Genomic DNA, 25,541 nt, shown 5'->3' on the forward strand with positions numbered 1-25,541 from the left:
TACAAGGTGCACACGAGTAGAGCATCTGATATAGTTATAATGGGCGTACACGTATTACTGGTACAAGGTGCACACGAGTAGAGCATCTGATATAGTTATAATGGGCGTACACGTATTACTGGCACAAGGTGCACACGAGTAGAGCATCTGATATAGTTATAATAGGCGTACACATATTACTGGTACAAGGTGCACACGAGTAGAGCATCTGATATAGTTATAATGGGCGTACACGTATTACTGGTACAAGGTGCACACGAGTAGAGCATCTGATATAGTTATAATGGGCGTACACGTATTACTGGCACAAGGTGCACACGAGTAGAGCATCTGATATAGTTATAATGGGCGTACACGTATTACTGGTACAAGGTGCACACGAGTAGAGCATCTGATATAGTTATAATGGGCGTACACGCATTACTGGTACAAGGTGCACACGAGTAGAGCATCTGATATAGTTATAATGGGCGTACACGTATTACTGGTACAAGGGGCAGACGAGTAGAGCATCTGATATAGTTATAATGGGCGTACACGCATTACTGGTACAAGGTGCACACGAGTAGAGCATCTGATATAGTTATAATGGGCGTACACGCATTACTGGTACAAGGTGCACACGAGTAGAGCATCTGATATAGTTATGATGGGCGTACACGTATTACTGGTACAAGGGGCAGACGAGTAGAGCATCTGATATAGTTATAATGGGCGTACACGCATTACTGGTACAAGGTGCACACGAGTAGAGCATCTGATATAGTTATAATGGGCGTACACGCATTACTGGTACAAGGGGCACACGAGTAGAGCGTCTGATATAGTTATAATGGGTGTACACGTATTACTGGTACAAGGTGCACACGAGTAGAGCGTCTGATATAGTTATAATGGGCGTACACGTATTACTGGTACAAGGGGCACACGAGTAGAGCATCTGATATAGTTATAATGGGCATACACGTATTACTGGTACAAGGTGCACACGAGTAGAGCATCTGATATAGTTATAATGGGCGTACACGCATTACTGGTACAAGGGGCAGACGAGTAGAGCATCTGATATAGTTATAATGGGCGTACACGTATTACTGGTACAAGGGGCACACGAGTAGAGCATCTGATATAGTTATAATGGGCGTACACGCATTACTGGTACAAGGGGCACACGAGTAGAGCATCTGATATAGTTATAATGGGCGTACACGCATTACTGGCACAAGGTGCACACGAGTAGAGCATCTGATATAGTTATAATGGGCGTACACGCATTACTGGTACAAGGTGCACACGAGTAGAGCATCTGATATAGTTATAATGGGCATACACGTATTACTGGTACAAGGTGCACACGAGTAGAGCATCTGATATAGTTATAATGGGCGTACACGCATTACTGGTACAAGGGGCAGACGAGTAGAGCATCTGATATAGTTATAATGGGCGTACACGTATTACTGGTACAAGGGGCAGACGAGTAGAGCATCTGATATAGTTATAATGGGCGTACACGCATTACTGGTACAAGGTGCACACGAGTAGAGCATCTGATATAGTTATAATGGGCGTACACGCATTACTGGTACAAGGGGCAGACGAGTAGAGCATCTGATATAGTTATAATGGGCGTACACGCATTACTGGTACAAGGTGCAGACGAGTAGAGCATCTGATATAGTTATAATGGGCGTACACGTATTACTGGTACAAGGGGCAGACGAGTAGAGCATCTGATATAGTTATAATGGGCGTACACGTATTACTGGTACAAGGGGCAGACGAGTAGATCATCTGATATAGTTATAGTGGGCGTACACGCATTACTGGTACAAGGCGCACACGAGTAGAGCATCTGATATAGTTATAATGGGCGTACACGTATTACTGGTACAAGGGGCAGACGAGTAGAGCATCTGATATAGTTATAATGGGCGTACACGTATTACTGGTACAAGGTGCACACGAGTAGAGCATCTGATATAGTTATAATGGGCGTACACGCATTACTGGTACAAGGGGCACACGAGTAGAGCATCTGATATAGTTATAATGGGCGTACACGCATTACTGGTACAAGGTGCACACGAGTAGAGCGTCTGATATAGTTATAATGGGCGTACACGCATTACTGGTACAAGGTGCACACGAGTAGAGCGTCTGATATAGTTATAATGGGCGTACACGCATTACTGGTACAAGGTGCACACGAGTAGAGCATCTGATATAGTTATAATGGGCGTACACGTATTACTGGTACAAGGGGCAGACGAGTAGAGCATCTGATATAGTTATAATGGGCGTACACGCATTACTGGTACAAGGTGCACACGAGTAGAGCATCTGATATAGTTATAATGGGCGTACACGTATTACTGGTACAAGGGGCAGACGAGTAGAGCATCTGATATAGTTATAATGGGCGTACACGCATTACTGGTACAAGGGGTACACGAGTAGAGCATCTGATATAGTTATAATGGGCGTACACGTATTACTGGTACAAGGTGCACACGAGTAGAGCATCTGATATAGTTATAATGGGCGTACACGTATTACTGGTACAAGGGGCACACGAGTAGAGCATCTGATATAGTAAAAATGTAATAAAAATAGCAAAAATTCAAAATGAGAGACAGGTGGCCAAAGAAAGCAAAACTAATCCTAAATATTTTTTTAGACATATAAATGCAAAAAAAACAAGGACAGAGCATGTAGGACCCCTTAATAGTGATAATGGGGAGGTTGTCACAGGCGATCAAGAGAAGGCGGAGCTACTGAATGGGTTCTTTAGTTCTGTATACACTATGGAAGAAGGAGCTGACATTGGCCAGGTCAGTGCTGGTAACACATCATGTACAGGTCAGTGCTGGTAACACATCATGTACAGGTCAGTGCTGGTAAAACATCATGTACAGGTCAGTGCTGGTAACACATCATGTACAGGTCAGTGCTGGTAACACATCATGTAATGTACTGAACTGGCTTAATGTAGAGATGGTACAAGGTAAGTTAAGTGATATAAATGTAAGCAAATCTCCAGGACCGGATGGACTACACCCAAGAGTTCTTAGAGAGGTAAGTTCAGTAATATCTGTACCCCTGTTCATGATATTTAGAGATTCTCTGGTGTCTGGTATTGTGCCAAGGGACTGGCGCAAGGCTAATGTGGTACCAATCTTCAAGAAGGGCTCTAGGTCTTCCCCAGGAAACTATAGACCGGTAAGTCTAACGTGCATTGTGGGTAAATTGTTTGAAGGACTTATAAGGGATTATATACAGGAATACATAGGGGATAATAGTATTATAAGTGATAGCCAGCATGGGTTTACTAAGGAGAGAAGGTGTCACCAATCTAATCTGCTTTTATGAAGAGGTGAGTAGAAGCCTTGACAGAGGAATGGCTGTGTATATAGAGGGGGGCTGTGTATATAGAGGGGGGCTGTGTATATAGGGGGGGGGCTGTGTATATAGAGGGGGGCTGTGTATATAGAGGGGGGCTGTGTATATAGAGGGGGGCTGTGTATATAGAGGGGGGGCTGTGTATATAGAGGGGGGCTGTGTATATAGAGGGGGGCTGTGTATATAGAGGGGGGCTGTGTATATATAGAGGGGGGGGCTGTGTATATAGAAGGGGGGGCTGTGTATATAGAGGGGGGGGCTGTGTATATAGAGGGGGGGGCTGTGTATATAGAGGGGGGGCTGTGTATATAGAGGGGGTGCTGTGTATATAGAGGGGGTGCTGTGTATATAGAGGGGGGGCTGTGTATATAGAGGGGGTGCTGTGTATATAGGGGGGCTGTGTATATAGAGGGGGGGCTGTGTATATAGAGGGGGGCTGTGGATAAAGAGGAATGGCTGTGTATATAGAGGGGGGCTGTGTATATAGAGGGGGGCTGTGTATATAGAGGAATGGCTGTGTATATAGAGGGGGGGGCTGTGTATATAGTGTTTCTGGATTTCCCTAAAGCATTTGATACTGTCCCTCACAGACGTCTGACAGGTAAGTTAAGGTCTTTGGGTTTGGAAACTTTAGTTGTAACTGGATTGAACACTGATCATGGATCGTACCCAGAGAGTGGGGGTCAATGATTCGTACTCTGATTGGTCCCCGGTTATTAGTGGTGACCCCAAGGTTCAGTACTGGGCCCGCTGTTGTTTAATTTATTTATCAATGATATAGAGGATGGTATTAACAGCTCTGTATATAGAGGGGGGGGGCTGTGTATATAGAGGGGGGCTGTGTATATAGAGGGGGGGGCTGTGTATATAGAGGGGGGGCTGTGTATATAGAGGGGGGCTGTGTATATAGAGGGAGGGCTGTGTATATAGAGGGGGGCTGTGTATATAGAGGGGGGCTGTATATATAGAGGGGGGGCTGTGTATATAGAGGGGGGCTGTGTATATAGAGGGGGCTGTGTATATAGAGGGGGGCTGTGTATATAGAGGGGGGCTGTGTATATAGAGGGGGGGCTGTGTATATAGAGGGGGGCTGTATATATAGAGGGGGGGCTGTGTATATAGAGGATGGTATAACAGCTCTGTATCTATCTTTGCAGATGACACCAAGCTTTGTAGCACGGTACAGTCTATAGAGGATGTGTATATAGAGGGGGGGCTGTGTATATAGAGGGGGGCTGTGTATATAGAGGGGGCTGTGTATATAGAGGGGGGCTGTGTATATAGAGGGGGGCTGTGTATATAGAGGGGGGGCTGTGTATATAGAGGGGGGCTGTGTATATAGAGGGGGGGGTACAGTCTATATAGGATGTGCATAAGTTACAGGATGACTTGGATAGACTAAGTGTCTGGGCATCCACTTGGCAAATGAGGTTCAATGTGGATAAATGTAAAGTTCTGCATCTGGGTACTAATAACCTGCAGCGTCGTATGTCTTAGGGGGGCTGTGTATATAGAGGGGGGCTGTGTATATAGAGGGGGGCTGTGTATATAGAGGGGGGGGCTGTGTATATAGAGGGGGGCTGTGTATATAGAGGGGGCTGTGTATATAGAGGGGGGGCTGTGTATATAGAGGGGGGCTGTGTATATAGAGGGGGGGCTGTGTATATAGAGGGGGGCTGTGTATATAGAGGGGGGGCTGTGTATATAGAGGGGGGCTGTGTATATAGAGGGGGGCTGTGTATATAGAGGGGGGGCTGTGTATATAGAGGGGGGCTGTGTATATAGAGGGGGGCTGTGTATATAGAGGGGGGCTGTGTATATAGAGGGGGGGCTGTGTATATAGAGGGGGGCTGTGTATATAGAGGGGGGCGCTGTGTGTATAGAGGGGGGCTGTGTATATATAGAGGGGGGGCTGTGTATATATAGAGGGGGGGCTGTGTATATAGAGGGGGGGCTGTGTATATATAGAGGGGGGGCTGTGTATATAGAGGGGGGCTGTGTATATAGAGGGGGGCTGTGTATATAGAGGGGGGGCTGTGTATATATAGAGGGGGGGCTGTGTATATAGAGGGGGGGCTGTGTATATATAGAGGGGGGGCTGTGTATATATAGAGGGGGGGCTGTGTATATAGAGGGGGGCTGTGTATATAGAGGGGGGGCTGTGTATATAGAGGGAGGGGCTGTGTATATAGAGGGGGGGGGGCTGTGTATATAGAGGGGGGCTGTGTATATAGAGGGGGGCTGTGTATACTAATAACCTGCAGCGTCGTATGTCTTAGGGGGGCTGTGTATATAGAGGGGGGGCTGTGTATATATAGAGGGGGGGCTGTGTATATATAGAGGGGGGGCTGTGTATATAGAGGGGGGGCTGTGTATATAGAGGGGGGCTGTGTATATAGAGGGGGGGCTGTGTATATAGAGGGGGGCTGTGTATATAGAGGGGGGCTGTGTATATAGAGGGGGGCTGTGTATATAGAGGGGGGCTGTGTATATAGAGGGGGGCTGTGTATATAGAGGGGGGCTGTGTATATAGAGGGGGGCTGTGTATATAGAGGGGGGCTGTGTATATAGAGGGGGGCTGTGTATATAGAGGGAGGCTGTGTATACTAATAACCTGCAGTGTCGTATGTCTTAGGGGGGATTAAACTGGCAGAGTCACTGGTAGAGAAGGATCTGGGGGACTTGTAGATCACAGACTACAGAATAGCACAATGTCAGGCTGCTGCTTCCAAGGCCGGCAGGATATTGTCATGTATCAAAAGAGGCCTGGACTCCAGGGACATAATACTCCCCCTTTATAAAGCATTGGTACAGTCTATAGTCTATAATACTCCCCCTTTATAAAGCATTGGTACAGTCTATAGTGTATAATACTCCCCCTTTATAAAGCATTGGTACAGTCTATAGTGTATAATACTCCCCCTTTATAAAGCCTTGGTACAGTCTATAGTGTATAATTCTCCCCCTTTATAAAGCATTGGTACAGTCTATAGTGTATAATACTCCCCCTTTATAAAGCATTGGTACAGTCTATAGTGTATAATACTCCCCCTTTATAAAGCATTGGTACAGTCTATAGTGTATAATACTCCCCCTTTATAAAGCATTGGTACAGTCTATAGTGTATAATACTCCCCCTTTATAAAGCATTGGTACGGCCTCACCTGGAATATGCTGCTCAGTTTTGGGCACCTGTCCATAAAAGGGACACTGCGGAGCTGGAAAGGGTGCAGAGACGCGCGACTAAACTAATATGGGGCCTGGAACATCTTAGCTATGAGGAGCGATTAAAGGAGTTACAATTGTTTAGTCTTGAGAAGAGACGTATAAGGGGGGATATGATAAACGTATATAAGTATATTAATGGCCCATACAAAAAATATGGAGAAAAACTGTTCCAGGTTAAACCCCCCCCAAAGGACGAGGGGGCACTCCCTCCATCTGGAGAAGAAAAGGTTTAGTCTAAAGGGGCGGCACGCCTTCTTTACCGTGAGGACTGTGAATTTATGGAACGGTCTACCTCAGGAACTGGTCACAGCAGGAACAATTAACAGCTTTAAAACAGGATTAGATACATTCCTGGAACAAAATAAGATTAATGCTTATGAAGAAATATAAAATCTCATCCCTTCCTCAATATCGCGCCGCACCCCTACCCCTTAATTCCCTGGTTGAACTTGATGGACATATGTCTTTTTTCGACCGTACTATCTATGTAACTATATAGTTATAATGGGCGTACACGTATTACTGGTACAAGGTGCACACGAGTAGAGCATCTGATATAGTTATAATGGGCGTACACGTATTACTGGTACAAGGTGCACACGAGTAGAGCATCTGATATAGTTATAATGGGCGTACACGTATTACTGGTACAAGGGGCACACGAGTAGAGCATCTGATATAGTTATAATGGGCGTACACGTATTACTGGTACAAGGTGCACACGAGTAGAGCATCTGATATAGTTATAATGGGCGTACACGTATTACTGGTACAAGGTGCACACGAGTAGAGCATCTGATATAGTTATAATGGGCGTACACGTATTACTGGTACAAGGGGCACACGAGTAGAGCATCTGATATAGTTATAATGGGCGTACACGTATTACTGGTACAAGGTGCACACGAGTAGAGCATCTGATATAGTTATAATGGGCGTACACGTATTACTGGTACAAGGGGCACACGAGTAGAGCATCTGATATAGTTATAATGGGCGTACACGCATTACTGGTACAAGGGGCAGACGAGTAGAGCATCTGATATAGTTATAATGGGCGTACATGCATTACTGGTACATGGTGCACACGAGTAGAGCATCTGATATAGTAATAATGGGCGTACACGCATTACTAGTACAAGGTGCACACGAGTAGAGCATCTGATATAGTTATAATGGGCGTACATGCATTACTGGTACAAGGGGCACACGAGTAGAGCATCTGATATAGTTATAATGGGCGTACACGTATTACTGGTACAAGGGGTTGACGAGTAGAGCATCTCATATAGTTATAATGGGCGTACACGTATTACTGGTACAAGGGGCACACGAGTAGAGCATCTGATATAGTTATAATGGGCGTACACGTATTACTGGTACAAGGTGCACACGAGTAGAGCATCTGATATAGTTATAATGGGCGTACACGCATTACTGGTACAAGGGGCAGACGAGTAGAGCATCTGATATAGTTATAATGGGCGTACACGCATTACTGGTACAAGGTGCACACGAGTAGAGCGTCTGATATAGTTATAATGGGCGTACACGCATTACTGGTACAAGGGGCAGACGAGTAGAGCATCTGATATAGTTATAATGGGCGTACACGCATTACTGGTACAAGGTGCACACGAGTAGAGCGTCTGATATAGTTATAATGGGCGTACACGTATTACTGGTACAAGGGGCAGACGAGTAGAGCATCTGATATAGTTATAATGGGCGTACACGTATTACTGGTACAAGGGGCACACGAGTAGAGCATCTGATATAGTTATAATGGGCGTACACGCATTACTGGTACAAGGTGCACACGAGTAGAGCATCTGATATAGTTATAATGGGCGTACACGCATTACTGGTACAAGGTGCACACGAGTAGAGCATCTGATATAGTTATAATGGGCGTACACGCATTACTGGTACAAGGGGCAGACGAGTAGAGCATCTGATATAGTTATAATGGGCGTACACGCATTACTGGTACAAGGTGCACACGAGTAGAGCATCTGATATAGTTATAATGGGCGTACACGCATTACTGGTACAAGGTGCACACGAGTAGAGCGTCTGATATAGTTATAATGGGCGTACACGCATTACTGGTACAAGGGGCAGACGAGTAGAGCATCTGATATAGTTATAATGGGCGTACACGCATTACTGGTACAAGGTGCACACGAGTAGAGCGTCTGATATAGTTATAATGGGCGTACACGTATTACTGGTACAAGGGGCAGACGAGTAGAGCATCTGATATAGTTATAATGGGCGTACACGTATTACTGGTACAAGGGGCACACGAGTAGAGCATCTGATATAGTTATAATGGGCGTACACGCATTACTGGTACAAGGTGCACACGAGTAGAGCATCTGATATAGTTATAATGGGCGTACACGCATTACTGGTACAAGGGGTACACGAGTAGAGCATCTGATATAGTTATAATGGGCGTACACGTATTACTGGTACAAGGTGCACACGAGTAGAGCATCTGATATAGTTATAATGGGCGTACACGTATTACTGGTACAAGGGGCACACGAGTAGAGCATCTGATATAGTAAAAATGTAATAAAAATAGCAAAAATTCAAAATGAGAGACAGGTGGCCAAAGAAAGCAAAACTAATCCTAAATATTTTTTTAGACATATAAATGCAAAAAAAACAAGGACAGAGCATGTAGGACCCCTTAATAGTGATAATGGGGAGGTTGTCACAGGCGATCAAGAGAAGGCGGAGCTACTGAATGGGTTCTTTAGTTCTGTATACACTATGGAAGAAGGAGCTGACATTGGCCAGGTCGGTGCTGGTAACACATCATGTACAGGTCAGTGCTGGTAACACATCATGTACAGGTCAGTGCTGGTAACACATCATGTACAGGTCAGTACTGGTAACACATCATGTACAGGTCAGTGCTGGTAACACATCATGTACAGGTCAGTGCTGGTAACACATCATGTACAGGTCAGTGCTGGTAAAACATCATGTACAGGTCAGTGCTGGTAACACATCATGTACAGGTCAGTGCTGGTAACACATCATGTAATGTACTGAACTGGCTTAATGTAGAGATGGTACAAGGTAAGTTAAGTGATATAAATGTAAGCAAATCTCCAGGACCGGATGGACTACACCCAAGAGTTCTTAGAGAGGTAAGTTCAGTAATATCTGTACCCCTGTTCATGATATTTAGAGATTCTCTGGTGTCTGGTATTGTGCCAAGGGACTGGCGCAAGGCGAATGTGGTGCCAATCTTCAAAAAGGGCTCTAGGTCTTTGCCAGGAAACTATAGACCGGTAAGTCTAACGTGCATTGTGGGTAAATTGTTTGAAGGACTTATAAGGGATTATATACAGGAATACATAGGGGATAATAGTATTATAAGTGATAGCCAGCATGGGTTTACTAAGGATAGAAGGTGTCACCAATCTAATCTGCTTTTATGAAGAGGTGAGTAGAAGCCTTGACAGAGGAATGGCTGTGTATATAGAGGGGGGCTGTGGATATAGAGGGGGGCTGTGTATATAGAGGGGGGGCTGTGTATATAGAGGGGGGCTGTGTATATAGAGGGGGGCTGTGTATATAGAGGGGGGCTGTGTATATAGAGGGGGGGCTGTGTATATAGAGGGGGGGCTGTGTATATAGAGGGGGGCTGTGTATATAGAGGGGGGGCTGTGGATATAGAGGGGGGCTGTGTATATAGAGGGGGGGGCTGTGTATATAGAGGGGGGCTGTGTATATAGAGGGGGGCTGTGTATATAGAGGAATGGCTGTGTATATAGAGGAATGGCTGTGTATATAGAGGGGGGGGCTGTGTATATAGAGGGGGGCTCTGTATATAGAGGGGGGCTGTGGATAAAGAGGAATGGCTGTGGATATAGAGGGGGGGCTGTGTATATAGAGGGGGGGCTGTGGATATAGAGGGGGGCTGTGTATATAGAGGGGGGGCTCTGTATACAGAGGAATGGCTGTGTATATAGTGTTTCTGGATTTCCCTAAAGCATTTGATACTGTCCCTCATAGACGTCTGACAGGTAAGTTAAGGTCTTGGAAACTTTAGTCTGTAACTGGATTGAACACTGGCTCATGGATCGTACCCAGAGAGTGGGGGTCAATGATTCGTACTCTGATTGGTCCCCGGTTATTAGTGGTGACCCCAAGGTTCAGTATTGGGCCCGCTGTTGTTTAATTTATTTATCAATGATATAGAGGATGGTAATAACAGCTCTGTATATAGAGGGGGGCTGTGTATATAGAGGGGGGCTGTGTATATAGAGGGGGGGCTGTGTATATAGAGGGGGGCTGTGTATATAGAGGATGGTATAACAGCTCTGTTTCTATCTTTGCAGATGACACCAAGCTTTGTAGCACGGTACAGTCTATAGAGGATGTGTATATAGAGGGGGGGCTGTGTATATAGAGGGGGGCTGTGTATATAGAGGGGGGGTACAGTCTATAGAGGATGTGCATAAGTTACAGGATGACTTGGATAGACTAAGTGTCTGGGCATCCACTTGGCAAATGAGGTTCAATGTGGATAAATGTAAAGTTCTGCATCTGGGTACTAATAACCTGCAGCGTCGTATGTCTTAGGGGGGCTGTGTATATAGAGGGGGGCTGTGTATATAGAGGGAGGGGCTGTGTATATAGAGGGGGGTTGTGTATATAGAGGGGGGGCTGTGTATATAGAGGGGGGCTGTGTATATAGAGGGGGGGGCTGTGTATATATAGAGGGGGGCTGTGTATATAGAGGGGGGGCTGTGTATATAGAGGGGGGGCTGTGTATATAGAGGGGGGGCTGTGTATATAGAGGGGGGCTGTGTATATAGAGGGGGGGCTGTGTATATAGAGGGGGGCTGTGTATATAGAGGGGGGCTGTGTATATAGAGGGGGGGCTGTGTATATAGAGGGGGGGCTGTGTATATAGAGGGGGGCTGTGTATATAGGGGGGGCTGTGTATATAGAGGGGGGGCTGTGTATATAGAGGGGGGGCTGTGTATACTAATAACCTGCAGCGTCGTATGTCTTAGGGGGGATTAAACTGGCAGAGTCACTGGTAGAGAAGGATCTGGGGGACTTGTAGATCACAGACTACAGAATAGCACAATGTCAGGCTGCTGCTTCCAAGGCCGGCAGGATATTGTCATGTATAAAAAGAGGCCTGGACTCCAGGGACAGGGACATAATACTCCCCCTTTATAAAGCATTGGTACAGTCTATAGTCTATAATACTCCCCCTTTATAAAGCATTGGCACAGTCTATAGTTTATAATACTCCCCCTTTATAAAGCATTGGTACAGTCTATAGTGTATAATACTCCCCCTTTATAAAGCATTGGTACAGTCTATAGTGTATAATACTCCCCCTTTATAAAGCATTGGTACAGTCTATAGTGTATAATACTCCCCCTTTATAAAGCATTGGTACAGTCTATAGTGTATAATACTCCCCCTTTATAAAGCATTGGTACGGCCTCACCTGGAATATGCTGCTCAGTTTTGGGCACCTGTCCATAAAAGGGACACTGCGGAGTTGGAAAGGTGCAGAGACGCGCGACTAAACTAATATGGGGCATGGATCATCTTAGCTATGAGGAGCGATTAAAGGAGTTACAATTGTTTAGTCTTGAGAAGAGACGTATAAGGGGGGATATGATAAACGTATATAAGTATATTAATGGCCCATACAAAAAATATGGAGAAAAACTGTTCCAGGTTAAACCCCCCCAAAGGACGAGGGGGCACTCCCTCCATCTGGAGAAGAAAAGGTTTAGTCTAAAGGGGCGGCACGCCTTCTTTACCGTGAGGACTGTGAATTTATGGAACGGTCTACCTCAGGAACTGGTCACAGCAGGAACAATTAACAGCTTTAAAACAGGATTAGATACATTCCTGGAACAAAATAAGATTAATGCTTATGAAGAAATATAAAATCTCATCCCTTCCTCAATATCGCGCCGCACCCCTACCCCTTAATTCCCTGGTTGAACTTGATGTACATATGTCTTTTTTCGACCGTACTAACTATGTAACTATGTAACTATATAGTTATAATGGGCGTACACGTATTACTGGTACAAGGGGCACACGAGTAGAGCATCTGATATAGTTATAATGGGCGTACACGCATTACTGGTACAAGGGGCACACGAGTAGAGCATCTGATATAGTTATAATGGGCGTACACGTATTACTGGTACAAGGGGCAGACGAGTAGAGCGTCTGATATAGTTATAATGGGCGTACACGTATTACTGGTACAAGGGGCACACGAGTAGAGCATCTGATATAGTTATAATGGGCGTACACGCATTACTGGTACAAGGTGCACACGAGTAGAGCATCTGATATAGTTATAATGGGCGTACACGTATTACTGGTACAAGGTGCACACGAGTAGAGCATCTGATATAGTTATAATGGGCGTACACGCATTACTGGTACAAGGGGCACACGAGTAGAGCGTCTGATATAGTTATAATGGGCGTACATGCATTACTGGTACAAGGGGCAGACGAGTAGAGCATCTGATATAGTTATAATGGGCGTACACGTATTACTGGTACAAGGTGCACACGAGTAGAGCATCTGATATAGTTATAATGGGCGTACACGTATTACTGGTACATGGTGCACACGAGTAGAGCATCTGATATAGTTATAATGGGCGTACACGTATTACTGGTACAAGGGGCAGACGAGTAGAGCGTCTGATATAGTTATAATGGGCGTACACGTATTACTGGTACAAGGTGCACACGAGTAGAGCATCTGATATAGTTATAATGGGCGTACACGTATTACTGGTACAAGGTGCACACGAGTAGAGCATCTGATATAGTTATAATGGGCGTACATGCATTACTGGTACAAGGGGCACACGAGTAGAGCATCTGATATAGTTATAATGGGCGTACACGTATTACTGGTACAAGGGGCAGACGAGTAGAGCATCTGATATAGTTATAATGGGCGTACACGCATTACTGGTACAAGGTGCACACGAGTAGAGCGTCTGATATAGTTATAATGGGCGTACACGCATTACTGGTACAAGGTGCACACGAGTAGAGCGTCTGATATAGTTATAATGGGCGTACACGCATTACTGGTACAAGGGGCAGACGAGTAGAGCATCTGATATAGTTATAATGGGCATACACGTATTACTGGTACAAGGTGCACACGAGTAGAGCATCTGATATAGTTATAATGGGCGTACACGTATTACTGGTACAAGGGGCACACGAGTAGAGCATCTGATATAGTTATAATGGGCGTACACGTATTACTGGTACAAGGGGCACACGAGTAGAGCATCTGATATAGTTATAATGGGCGTACACGTATTACTGGTACAAGGAGCACACGAGTAGAGCATCTGATATAGTTATAATGGGCGTACACGCATTACTGGTACAAGGGGCACACGAGTAGAGCATCTGATATAGTTATAATGGGCGTACACGTATTACTGGTACAAGGGGCACACGAGTAGAGCATCTTCACGGTTTGATAACTCAATAAGTTTCTTATCATCCTTACTCTCATGGTTAATTCATACGCTTATGGCGCATAGTATGTATACAGTTGCATGTGCTAATATTATACGGTACATATACTCACTGACGATACATTCACAGCATTTATACTGTGCAGACTGGTTTATGCTGTTCACCTCATGGTTATTCTCTCACTCGCAGGTGTTATACACAAACTTGGCATTTATGCTGTTCACATATTCTTGGCATGTTCATGGTCTTACGTTCTTTCTACCATGTTACGTTCATGGCAATCAAACACCTCGTAATTATCACTGGTTCATACGCTCAGAGTATCATTGGGTTCATATGTTAATGGTATTTCATACTGGTTACGGCAGTATTCTGTCTATGGCGATTATACGGTTCATACACTCATGGCAGTTATAGTGGTCACACGGTCATGGTTTTGTTGTTCACACGTTCATCGCATTCATACACACAGGGTTCATACACTCATGGCAGTTATATTGGTCACACGGTCATGGTTTTGTTGTTCACACGTTCATCGCATTCATACACGCAGGTTTCATACACTCATGGCAGTTATAGTGGTCACACGGTCATGGTTTTGTTGTTCACACGTTCATCGCATTCATACATGCAGGTTTCATACACTCATGGCAGTTATATTGGTCACACGGTTATGGTTTTGTTGTTCACACGTTCATCGCATTCATACATGCAGGTTTCATACACTCATGGCAGTTATATTGGTCACATGGTTATGGTTTTGTTGTTCACACGTTCATCGCATTCATACACGCAGGGTTCATACACTCATGGCAGTTATAGTGGTCACACGGTCATGGTTTTGTTGTTCACACGTTCATCGCATTCATACATGCAGGTTTCATACACTCATGGCAGTTATATTGGTCACACGGTCATGGTTTTATTGTTCACACGTTCCCCGCATTCATACACGCAGGGTCCATACGCTCATGGCAGTTATATTGGTTACACAGTCATTGTTTTGTTGTTCACACGTTCATCGCATTCATACACGCAGGGTTCATACACTCATGGCGGTTGTATTGGTTACACGGTCATGGTTTTATTGTTCACATGTTCACCGCATTCATACACGCAGGTTTCCTATGGTTCTCACACATAGTGACATGCTGTTTCGTGCTGTTGTGTCCACGCGCTCATAGCATGTTCACAGCATTATACTGCTCATAGTACTCATACCTCATAGCGTCATACCACATATTAATTCGTAGCACATATGCTCGACGCTTATACTGCACATGTACTTGTAGCATTTATACTGCACATACGCTCTTAGCATTGATACCGCAAGTATACTCATAGCATTATACTGCTCATAGTATCATACCACTATACACTCATAGCATTTATACCACATATGCTCGTTGTATTCATACCACAGACATGTTCACGTCATGTATATTGCACATATAATTATAGCAATACACTACACGGACATTCATAGTATTCATTCTGTACATACGATGGTAGTAATTATTATGCGGACACGTTGTAGTACTTATTCTGTGTACATGTAGCATTCATTCTGTACATACGATGGTAGTAATTATTATGCTGACACCTTGTAGTACTTATTCTGCGTACATGCAGCATTCATTCTGTACATACGATGGTAGTAATTATTATGCGGACACGTTGTAGTACTTATTCTGCGTACATGTAGCATTCATTCTGTACATACGATGGTAGTAATTATTATGCGGACACGTTGTAGTACTTATTCTGCGTACATGTATCATTCATTCTGTACATACGATGGTAGTGTTTATTATGCTGACACCTTGTAGTACTTATTCTGTGTACATGTATCATTCATTCTGTACATACGATGGTAGTAATTATTATGCTGACACCTTGTAGTACTTATTCTGTGTACATGTATCATTCATTCTGTACATACGATGGTAGTAATTATTATGCTGACACCTTGTAGTACTTATTCTCCGTACATGTATCATTCATTCTGTACATACGATGGTAGTGTTTATTATGCGGACACGTTGTAGTACTTATTCTGTGTACATGTAGCATTCATTCTGTACATACGATGGTAGTGTTTATTATGCTGACACGTTGTAGTACTTATTCTGCGTACATGTAGCATTCATTCAGTACATACGATGGTAGTGTTTATTATGCTGACACGTTGTAGTACTTATTCTGTGTACATGTATCATTCATTCTGTACATACGATGGTAGTGTTTATTATGCGGACACGTTGTAGTACTTATTCTGCGTACATGTAGCATTCATTCTGTACTTACGATGGTAGTAATTATTATGCGGACACGTTGTAGTACTTATTCTGCGTACATGTAGCATTCATTCTGTACATACGATGGTAGTAATTATTATGCGGACACGTTGTAGTACTTATTCTGTGTACATGTATCATTCATTCTGTACATACGATGGTAGGAATTATTATGCGGACACGTTGTAGTACTTATTCTGCGTACATGTAGCATTCATTCTGTACATACGATGGTAGTAATTATTATGCTGACACGTTGTAGTACTTATTCTGTGTACATGTATAATTCATTCTGTACATAAGATGGTAGTAATTATTATGCGGACACGTTGTAGTACTTATTCTGCGTACATGTAGCATTCATTCTGTACATACGATGGTAGTAATTATGCTGACACCTTGTAGTACTTATTCTGTGTACATGTATCATTCATTCTGTACATACGATGGTAGTAATTATGCTGACACCTTGTAGTACTTATTCTCCGTACATGTAGCATTCATTCTGTACATACGATGGTAGTAATTATTATGCGGACACGTTGTAGTACTTATTCTGTGTACATGTAGCATTCATTCTGTACATACGAAGGTAGTAATTATTATGCGGACACGTTGTAGTACTTATTCTGTGTACATGTAGCATTCATTCTGTACATACAATGGTAGGAATTATTATGCGGACACGTTGTAGTACTTATTCTGCGTACATGTAGCATTCATTCTGTACATACGATGGTAGTAATTATGCTGACACCTTGTAGTACTTATTCTGTGTACATGTAGCATTCATTCTGTACATACGATGGTAGTAATTATTATGCTGACACGTTGTAGTACTTATTCTGTGTACATGTAGCATTCATTCTGTACATACGATGGTAGTAATTATTATGCTGACACGTTGTAGTACTTATTCTGCGTACATGTAGCATTCATTCTGTACATACGATGGTAGTAATTATTATGCTGACACGTTGTAGTACTTATTCTGTGTACATGTAGCATTCATTCTGTACATACGATGGTAGTAATTATGCTGACACGTTGTAGTACTTATTCTGCGTACATGTAGAATTCATTCTGTACATACGATGGTAGTAATTATTATGCTGACACGTTGTAGTACTTATTCTGTGTACATGTAGCATTCATTCTGTACATACGATGGTAGTAATTATGCTGACACGTTGTAGTACTTATTCTGCGTACATGTAGAATTCATTTCGTTATGTTCTCTGCACTAACATCCATAGCATTTACTGTACATGGGTAATGGTATTTATTCTGCATATTCATCCATAGCGTCTACACTACACACATGCTCCCGTAGCTTTTACTGTACGTATGTTCATAGGATTCATTCTGTGTATTCGTGCATAGTCTTTTATACGGAAAGTTCACTCAGGTTTGTCAGGATGTTGCCCTATTGCCGAACTCCTCTTCAGGTTAAGGGGTCAATGTCGGTTGCTACTGACTTGTTCAGAGCAATCGCATTGTTGTTTATTGTCATGACCTGACAAGTTCTCAGGTCAGATACAACCTCCTCTGTTGTATTTCACGACTACGTTATCAGTTAGTTATAGAACATATTCAACTATCCGGCACAGGTACTCGTTCAAGGGTGGTCATCATTTTAGTGGCACTAATCGGCTGTTCAATACCCGGTCACCTGACTCGTTCCTTCAGGGGTTGAATCGCGGTTGTTACTGACTCACATTCAGAGCAACCAATTTCAGGAATAGTCACAATGTTACCCTGTTGCCTGACTCCTCTTCAGGTTAAGGGGTAATGTCGGTTGCTACTGACTCGTATTCAGAGCAATTTTGTCGTGTGTTATATTTGTTATGACCTGACACGTTTTCAGGTCAGATACAACCTCGTCTGTTGTATTTCTCGATTACGTTATCATTTCGTTATAGTTCACAGATTCAACTATCTGGCATAGTTGCCCGTTACGCTCATATTTTGGTTACGTTCATAGCTTTATTTTGTTGTACTGCACATGGGTAATAGTTTTTCTGCATTTCCATCCTTAGAGTCTACACTACACATATGCTCGCGTAGCTTTACTGTACTCATGCTCATAGCTTCCATACTGCATATTCGTGCATAGTGTTTATACGGAAAGCTTATACAGCTTTGTTAGATGTTGCCCTATTTGCCTGACTCCTTCAGCTTAAGGGGTTAATGTTGGTTGCTACCGACAAATTTTCAGAGCAATTACATTGTGGTTCATTCTCATGACCTGAGACGTTCTCAGGACAGATACAGCCTCCTCCGTGGTATTTCATGACCACGTTATCAGTTACTTATAGTAGACATATTCAGCTATCCGGCATAGTTGCACGTTGTCTTTTATCTTTTTAGATATATGTTTACACTTTATTTTCTAGGCATGTATGCGGTACTCATAATGGTGTTAGAGCATAAATTCATAACGTTCCTTACGTTTTCACGGTACTTACGCTCCCAGCTTGTGTATGATCCATGCACCAGTACACAGCATTTGTTGCATACTACCATAGTTGTATGCGGGTAGGTTATGTGCATTCGTTCCTAGTGTTGAATAGCAGTTGCACCTCTGGCTGTACATATATTTACAAGACACGATTACAGTATACATATGGTGCTTACATTCATTGCAGATATATCGAGCACATATTCTTAAACCTCCTACGTCTGCAGGGGGGGATGCACCACATAGGTTATTGTTACAGACATGTCTCAGAGCAATAACATATTGAGTAGCGACTTGTAGTTGGGTATACTGTTAGCAGGTTAAGCCGTACATACGGTTAACATGTTTCATGCGGTGCACACAGTGGGTGTAGATCATTTGGTTAGGGTATTGGACACAATTGGTCATTTTTGTTACTGCCTTCAGAACAACACGCCAGCTTCATACAGGTATCTTGTCATGAATACCCATGATGTTACCCTGTTGCCTGACTCCTCTTCAGGTTAAAAGGGGTGATGCCAGTTGCTACTGACTCGTTTTCAGAGCAATTTTGTCGTTTGTTATATTTATGACCTGACACGTTTTCAGGTCAGATACAACATCGTCTGTTGTATTTCTTGATTACGTTATCATTTCGTTATAGTACAGATTCAACTATCCGGCATAATTGCACGTTCTCTTTTAAGGAGGGCCGGCATTTAGTTGCAGCTATATTGTGCATTTAATACAGTTACATGACTCATTTCTTTAGGATCGGGGATTGAATCGTGGTTGCTGCTGTCTCATTTCAGAGCAATTGATTTGACATGGTTATGTAGGTAATCTGACACGTTTCAGATAGCATACAATCTCAATATGGCATTTCACACTTACGTATTTGTAAAAAAAAGAAAAAAAAGTGGTTTACAAAGACCTGTCATGTCTACAGGCATGATGGTTCACCTAAACACTGGTCCCGTCTACAGGTACGTTGCTCTCGCAGGGAGCTGTCATCTGCAACAGGTCATCACTTCCAAGTCCAGTTGGGTCAGTACAGTGGCTAGTTAGGTATGTCTGTTACAGTCTCAATCAGGTAAGGTGCCTTCGTGAACCTTGTCAGGCGACATGACCCACACGGTCTATCAGGTAGATAGGTATTTCTTGCCATTTACCTGTCAGTTTAGTTTTTGCCTCTTAAATAGCAGGGGATTGGTGCTTGTCAGACCTGCCATGAAGTTAGCCTTTCCGTGTCCATTTGAAGTAATGTCCCAAGTAGGGATGGTGATAGGTATAGTTCAGTTAGTATTTGGCAGGGAAGGTTATTCTCAGGTTGATTCTTTACAGATGGACGTTACTACCACGGTTTCAAAGGTATGGTTACCACCTCTAGTAGTCACTAGTTGGTCAGGGCTACTCTTCCAGCACACTAGGTATAGTCTACTTCGGGTATGTGAACATTGATGCTGGGTGTAGGACGTGTTATTTCAGGAATTGTATTCATCCTAGCATGGTTGCTTTTTGCCCTCTATAGGCCCTCATTGCGCGGTTATGGCACAACTCAGACCGCTATGCTAGGGTAAGATCTTGTATAGTTATGTAGGCAATCTGTCCTGTCACTAGTACACGTATGGAGCCCCGATCACAACTATAAAGCCTGATGGGCTGTATTTGTGGGAGGGGCAGAAGTAATTATCGCTCCCTGCACTTCCAGGTGGGGCTTATTGGGAACAGGTGGGGGCGTGTGTATATAACTTCCCCCTCTCCTACAGGGGCGGAGCACGTGTCGTTTGTGGAACCCTCCCAACCCTCCCTTATATTCCTTCACTATAGTGCATGCCCTCTATAGGCCCTCATTGCGCGGTTATGGCACAGCTCAGACCGCTATGCTAGGGTAAGATCTTGTATAGGTATGTAAGCAATCTGTCCTGTCACTAGTACACGTATGGAGCCCCGAACACAACCACAGTTACTCGCTTCACACACTGATGCTGCTACTGGCACGCCTTCAGAGCCTCGCGCGTCCTCTCACCCACCAGGTTCCTCAGTCCTGACTCGCTTCAGTCGGGGTCCTGGTGAAGTCCGTTGTTCCTGACTCTGCTTCAGTGCAATATGACTCGATACACATAGGCAGTGGGTCAACCGTCTGGCTGACACCGCAGTGGGGGCCCCGGCATATGCTGTTCTGACTCTTCTTCAGCGCAACAGCATACACTTAGTCTCATCCCATTTCTCCACGTATACATCACGTCAGGCACTCAGCTGCCATTCACTTCCACCTTCAGGGAGATTCACGGCTTAGTCAATGTTCCGCCAACACAGGTCAGTGACAATTCCACGACTCAGATGGTTATTTCACACATTTTTGTCTCGTCCACCCATGTGAGTGCCACGCTAACAGCTCTCTCTTCCAGAGGCTTGAGGGTTACTCAAAGACCTGTCACGCCTACAGGTACAAGGTTAGAGTCAGATTGCCATCCCAGGCACAGCGGTTACGCGAAGACCTGTCACACCCACAGGCACAAGGGTATGTGAGACCTGTCAGTCTACAGGTAAGATAGTCGCATAGAGGCCTGTCACATCCACAGGCACGAGGGCATGCAAGACCTGTCAGAGTCTACGATAGTCGCGCAGGGGTCGGTCATGTCTGCGGACACGGAGGCTCGGTTGATGCCTGTCTGCGGGCATGATAGTCCTTAGGCTTGACTGTCACTGAGTTCTGCAGAGTCTGCAGGCAGGATCAGGGTGAGGAGGCCCGTCGTCCGCTGCAGGTCATTACTCCTGCAACCACATCCAAGACGGTATGTTGGCAGGCTAGGACATGACTCACGGTACAGTCCAGTCAACTTCATATCACTTAACTAACAATGTAGATTTTGCCACTTATCAGCAGGGACAGGACGACAGGTTAAGCCCGACAAGCTTTATCAGTTCCCCTTTCGGCAAATCACCACAGTAAGTATGTCAACATGACCGTATCAGCTAGCACATAGTCAGGTCCTGATCCAGTGCCGGGCCGGACGCAGTAGGCGTCACCACCTATCTTCCCAGTGTCAGGTACTGCCTCCTGTGGTCGCTAGCTGGCAGGCACAGCTCCCTGGTTCCTTGAGTCTAGTAAGAACAGTTTAGGGAAAGGCAGATATGACTGGTTGTGGCGTCAGTTATCATGGTCAGGAATGTTGTCATTAATTCTACTTCTTGACTTTTTTGCCCTCTTTAGGCGTGCCCTTATACACGGTTATTGGGCACAACTCCACCGCTTCGTCAGTCATTCTTATTTATACAGGTACGCACGTCTGTATGTAGGTACGATCTCAAGTACGGAACAACTCAAACCGGTTGGTAAGTCAATGTATGGTTTGCATAGTTGTGCATTCAGCGCTCGCTACCACAAGCTCGAATGTAAGCCCTGAGCACAAGTGTCTTTTATACTGATAACAAGTTCACACAGGAGCCATTAATACAGGTAACGAGTGGAGGACAGAGGAGACTCTTATAGAAGAAGTTACAGGTCTGTGAGAGGCAGAAATCTTCTTGTTTGTAGGTGACCAAATACTTATTTTCCACCATAATTTACAAATAAATTCTTTAATAATCAGACAATGTGATTTATGGATTTCTCATTCTGTCTCATAGTTGAGGTTATAACCTATGATGATAATTACAGCCTCATCTTTATAAGGGGGAGAACGGGTACAATTGGGGGCTGACTAAATACATATTTGCCCCACTCTAGGTCCTCACCTCAGTAGCACACAAAGGGCAGATCCGCTCCGCAGCAGGCAGAGCTCCAGCTGAAGTTTCTGCCGGGGTCTCCAGAAAGGAGCCCACATAGTTTGGATGATGGGTCACTTGGTTCTGATTCGCCCCAGAAGCTGTACTGCCCCCATACCCGGCCATTGCTCCAGTACCAATTGCCCCAAAAACGATTTCGCTTTAGCCCAAACCAGAATCCATTGCTGGGGATGTGGCTGAAGAGTAGGGCTGCAATGGCGGACTGCTCCTCATCGGAGGATATGCTGGCAAGGTCAGTGTAGTAGGTGCGACAGAAAGTCCGGGATTCTGACCAGGTCATGGCTGACTGTACCAAGTGAAGGTTACCTAGAAGAAGGACTGAATCACTGACCATCATCGGTAATTATGTGTGTGGTAGATGGTGCTAAGCCCCCTCCTCTCCTGTGTGTGGTAGATGGTGCTAAGGCCCCCTCCTCTCCTGTGTGTGGTAGATGGTGCTAAGGCCCCCTCCTCTCCTGTGTGTGGTAGATGGTGCTAAGGTCCCCTCCTCTTCTGTGTGTGGGAGATGGTGCTAAGGTCCCCTCCTCGGCTGTGTGTGGGAGATGGTGCTAAGGTCCCCTCCTCTCCTGTGTGTGGTAGATGGTGCTAAGGTCCCCTCCTCGGCTGTGTGTGGTAGATGGTGCTAAGGTCCCCTCCTCGGCTGTGTGTGGTAGATGGTGCTAAGGTCCCCTCCTCGGCTGTGTGTGGTAGATGGTGCTAAGGTCCCCTCCTCGGCTGTGTGTGGTAGATGGTGCTAAGGTCCCCTCCTCTCCTGTGTGTGGTAGATGGTGCTAAGGTCCCCTCCTCGGCTGTGTGTGGTAGATGGTGCTAAGGTCCCCTCCTCGGCTGTGTGTGGGAGATGGTGCTAAGGTCCCCTCCTCGGCTGTGTGTGGGAGATGGTGCTAAGGTCCCCTCCTCTCCTGTGTGTGGTAGATGGTGCTAAGGTCCCCTCCTCTCCTGTGTGTGGTAGATGGTGCTAAGGTCCCCTCCTCGGCTGTGTGTGGTAGATGGTGCTAAGGTCCCCTCCTCTCCTGTGTGTGGTAGATGGTGCTAAGGTCCCCTCCTCGGCTGTGTGTGGTAGATGGTGCTAAGGTCCCCTCCTCGGCTGTGTGTGGGAGATGGTGCTAAGGTCCCCTCCTCGGCTGTGTGTGGGAGATGGTGCTAAGGTCCCCTCCTCTCTTGTGTGTGGTAGATGGTGCTAAGGTCCCCTCCTCTCCTGTGTGTGGGAGATGGTGCTAAGGTCCCCTCCTCTCTTGTGTGTGGTAGATGGTGCTAAGGTCCCCTCCTCTCCTGTGTGTGGTAGATGGTGCTAAGACCCCCTCCTCTCCTGTGTGTGGTAGATGGTGCTAATGGGTGGGGTTAGTGGGTTGTGTTTAATTCCCAAGAGACACAGAGCATAAGAGAAGGAAGAGGAGAGAAGAGGAGAAGGATTTGCCTCTCGCGGATCTGAAGGGGCAACCCCAGAGACTCACAAATATAGGATGGAGTCAAACTAAATAACTCACCATCTAACTCCCCACTACCCGGTCCGGAGGACCCCTGTGTAGTCCTGGAACCAGTGTTACCTGTAAAAGAAATTAACCCTCCTTAGAGACCAAAGAACTGATCTGGGTTTGGAAAGATTGGGAAAGAATCACCTTTACCTCTGGATGTGGTCACGACAAGTGCAGAGGATGGAGTTGGACCAGAAAACAAGTGCTGACCTGGTCCCGAGGAGGTCATTCCGGCACCAGGACTTGGTCCCGAGGAGGTCATTCCGGCACCAGGACTTGGTCCCGAGGAGGTCAATCCGGCACCAGGACTTGGTCCCGAGGAGGTCAATCCGGCACCAGGACTTGGTCCCGAGGAGGTCAATCCGGCACCAGGACTTGGTCCCGAGGAGGTCAATCCGGCACCAGGACTTGGTCCCGAGGAGGTCAATCCGGCACCAGGACTTGGTCCCGAGGAGGTCAATCCGGCACCAGGACTTGGTCCCGAGGAGGTCAATCCGGCACCAGGACTTGGTCCCGAGGAGGTCAATCCGGCACCAGGACTTGGTCCCGAGGAGGTCAATCCGGCACCAGGACTTGGTCCCGAGGAGGTCAATCCGGCACCAGGACTTGGTCCCGAGGAGGTCAATCCGGCACCAGGACTTGGTCCCGAGGAGGTCATTCCTTGCCCCATTCCTGCTCGTAAACCACCATTGCTAGGGTTGGAACTATTCCAGTAACTGCTGAGTGCTGGAGAGGTTGTAGTCACATACGGGGCGGTGGTGGGCCTCAGGGGCCACAAACAGTTTGAGGGGAGGTCAGGAACCGAAGAATTAGTTACTACAAATCATTGGGAGAGAAGAAACAAAACTAAATCTTTATCATCAATGTGTGAATGTCCAGAGCTGTATTGCTATATACAGAGAGTATATTATACACAGTGTTTATATAGATTTTGTATTCCCTTCCAGGCAGTAGAAGAATGTATACTAAGCGATTGTCTGCGCTACTGCTTGTGTCTGTATACAAAAGTCTGACGTATACAAGTGAGAGGGACTTTAAATTCAAGGAGTTTAATAGAAATATTTGCACAATGTATACAATCCTTGCCCAGCAGTGTGAGGTGTATATTGTTCTCTCTGGGGTAGAGGGGGGATGGAGGGAAAAGTGTCAGGGAGGCCGGTCCTGATCTGGAGGGAAAAGTGTCAAGGAGGCCGGTCCTGATCTGGAGGGAAAAGTGTCAGGGAGGCCGGTCCTGATCTGGAGGGAAAAGTGTCAGGGAGGCTAGTCCTGATCTGGAGGGAAAAGTGTCAAGGAGGCCGGTCCTGATCTGGAGGGAAAAGTGTCAGGGAGGCTAGTCCTGATCTGGAGGGAAAAGTGTCAGGGAGGCTAGTTCTGATCTGGA

The 25,541-nt window shown here is 45.3% G+C and overlaps 1 protein-coding gene across 1 annotated transcript; it reads right to left on the bottom strand.

The window, feature by feature from the left end:
- Positions 1 to 22,505: 22,505 nt before the first annotated feature.
- Positions 22,506 to 24,532, bottom strand: LOC130341003 (macrophage mannose receptor 1-like). Its single transcript, XM_056554226.1, has 3 exons — positions 24,311 to 24,532; positions 24,173 to 24,232; positions 22,506 to 22,994 (listed from the first exon to the last, which is right to left on the bottom strand). The coding sequence occupies exons 1-3, from the start codon at positions 24,420 to 24,422 to the stop codon at positions 22,639 to 22,641; spliced, it is 528 nt and encodes a 175-aa protein (XP_056410201.1). The 5' UTR covers positions 24,423 to 24,532; the 3' UTR covers positions 22,506 to 22,638.
- Between the last annotated feature and the right edge of the window lie 1,009 nt (positions 24,533 to 25,541).

The sequence above is a fragment of the Hyla sarda genome, unplaced genomic scaffold, assembly GCF_029499605.1.
Source record: "Hyla sarda isolate aHylSar1 unplaced genomic scaffold, aHylSar1.hap1 scaffold_608, whole genome shotgun sequence".
NCBI lineage: Eukaryota > Metazoa > Chordata > Amphibia > Anura > Hylidae > Hyla > Hyla sarda.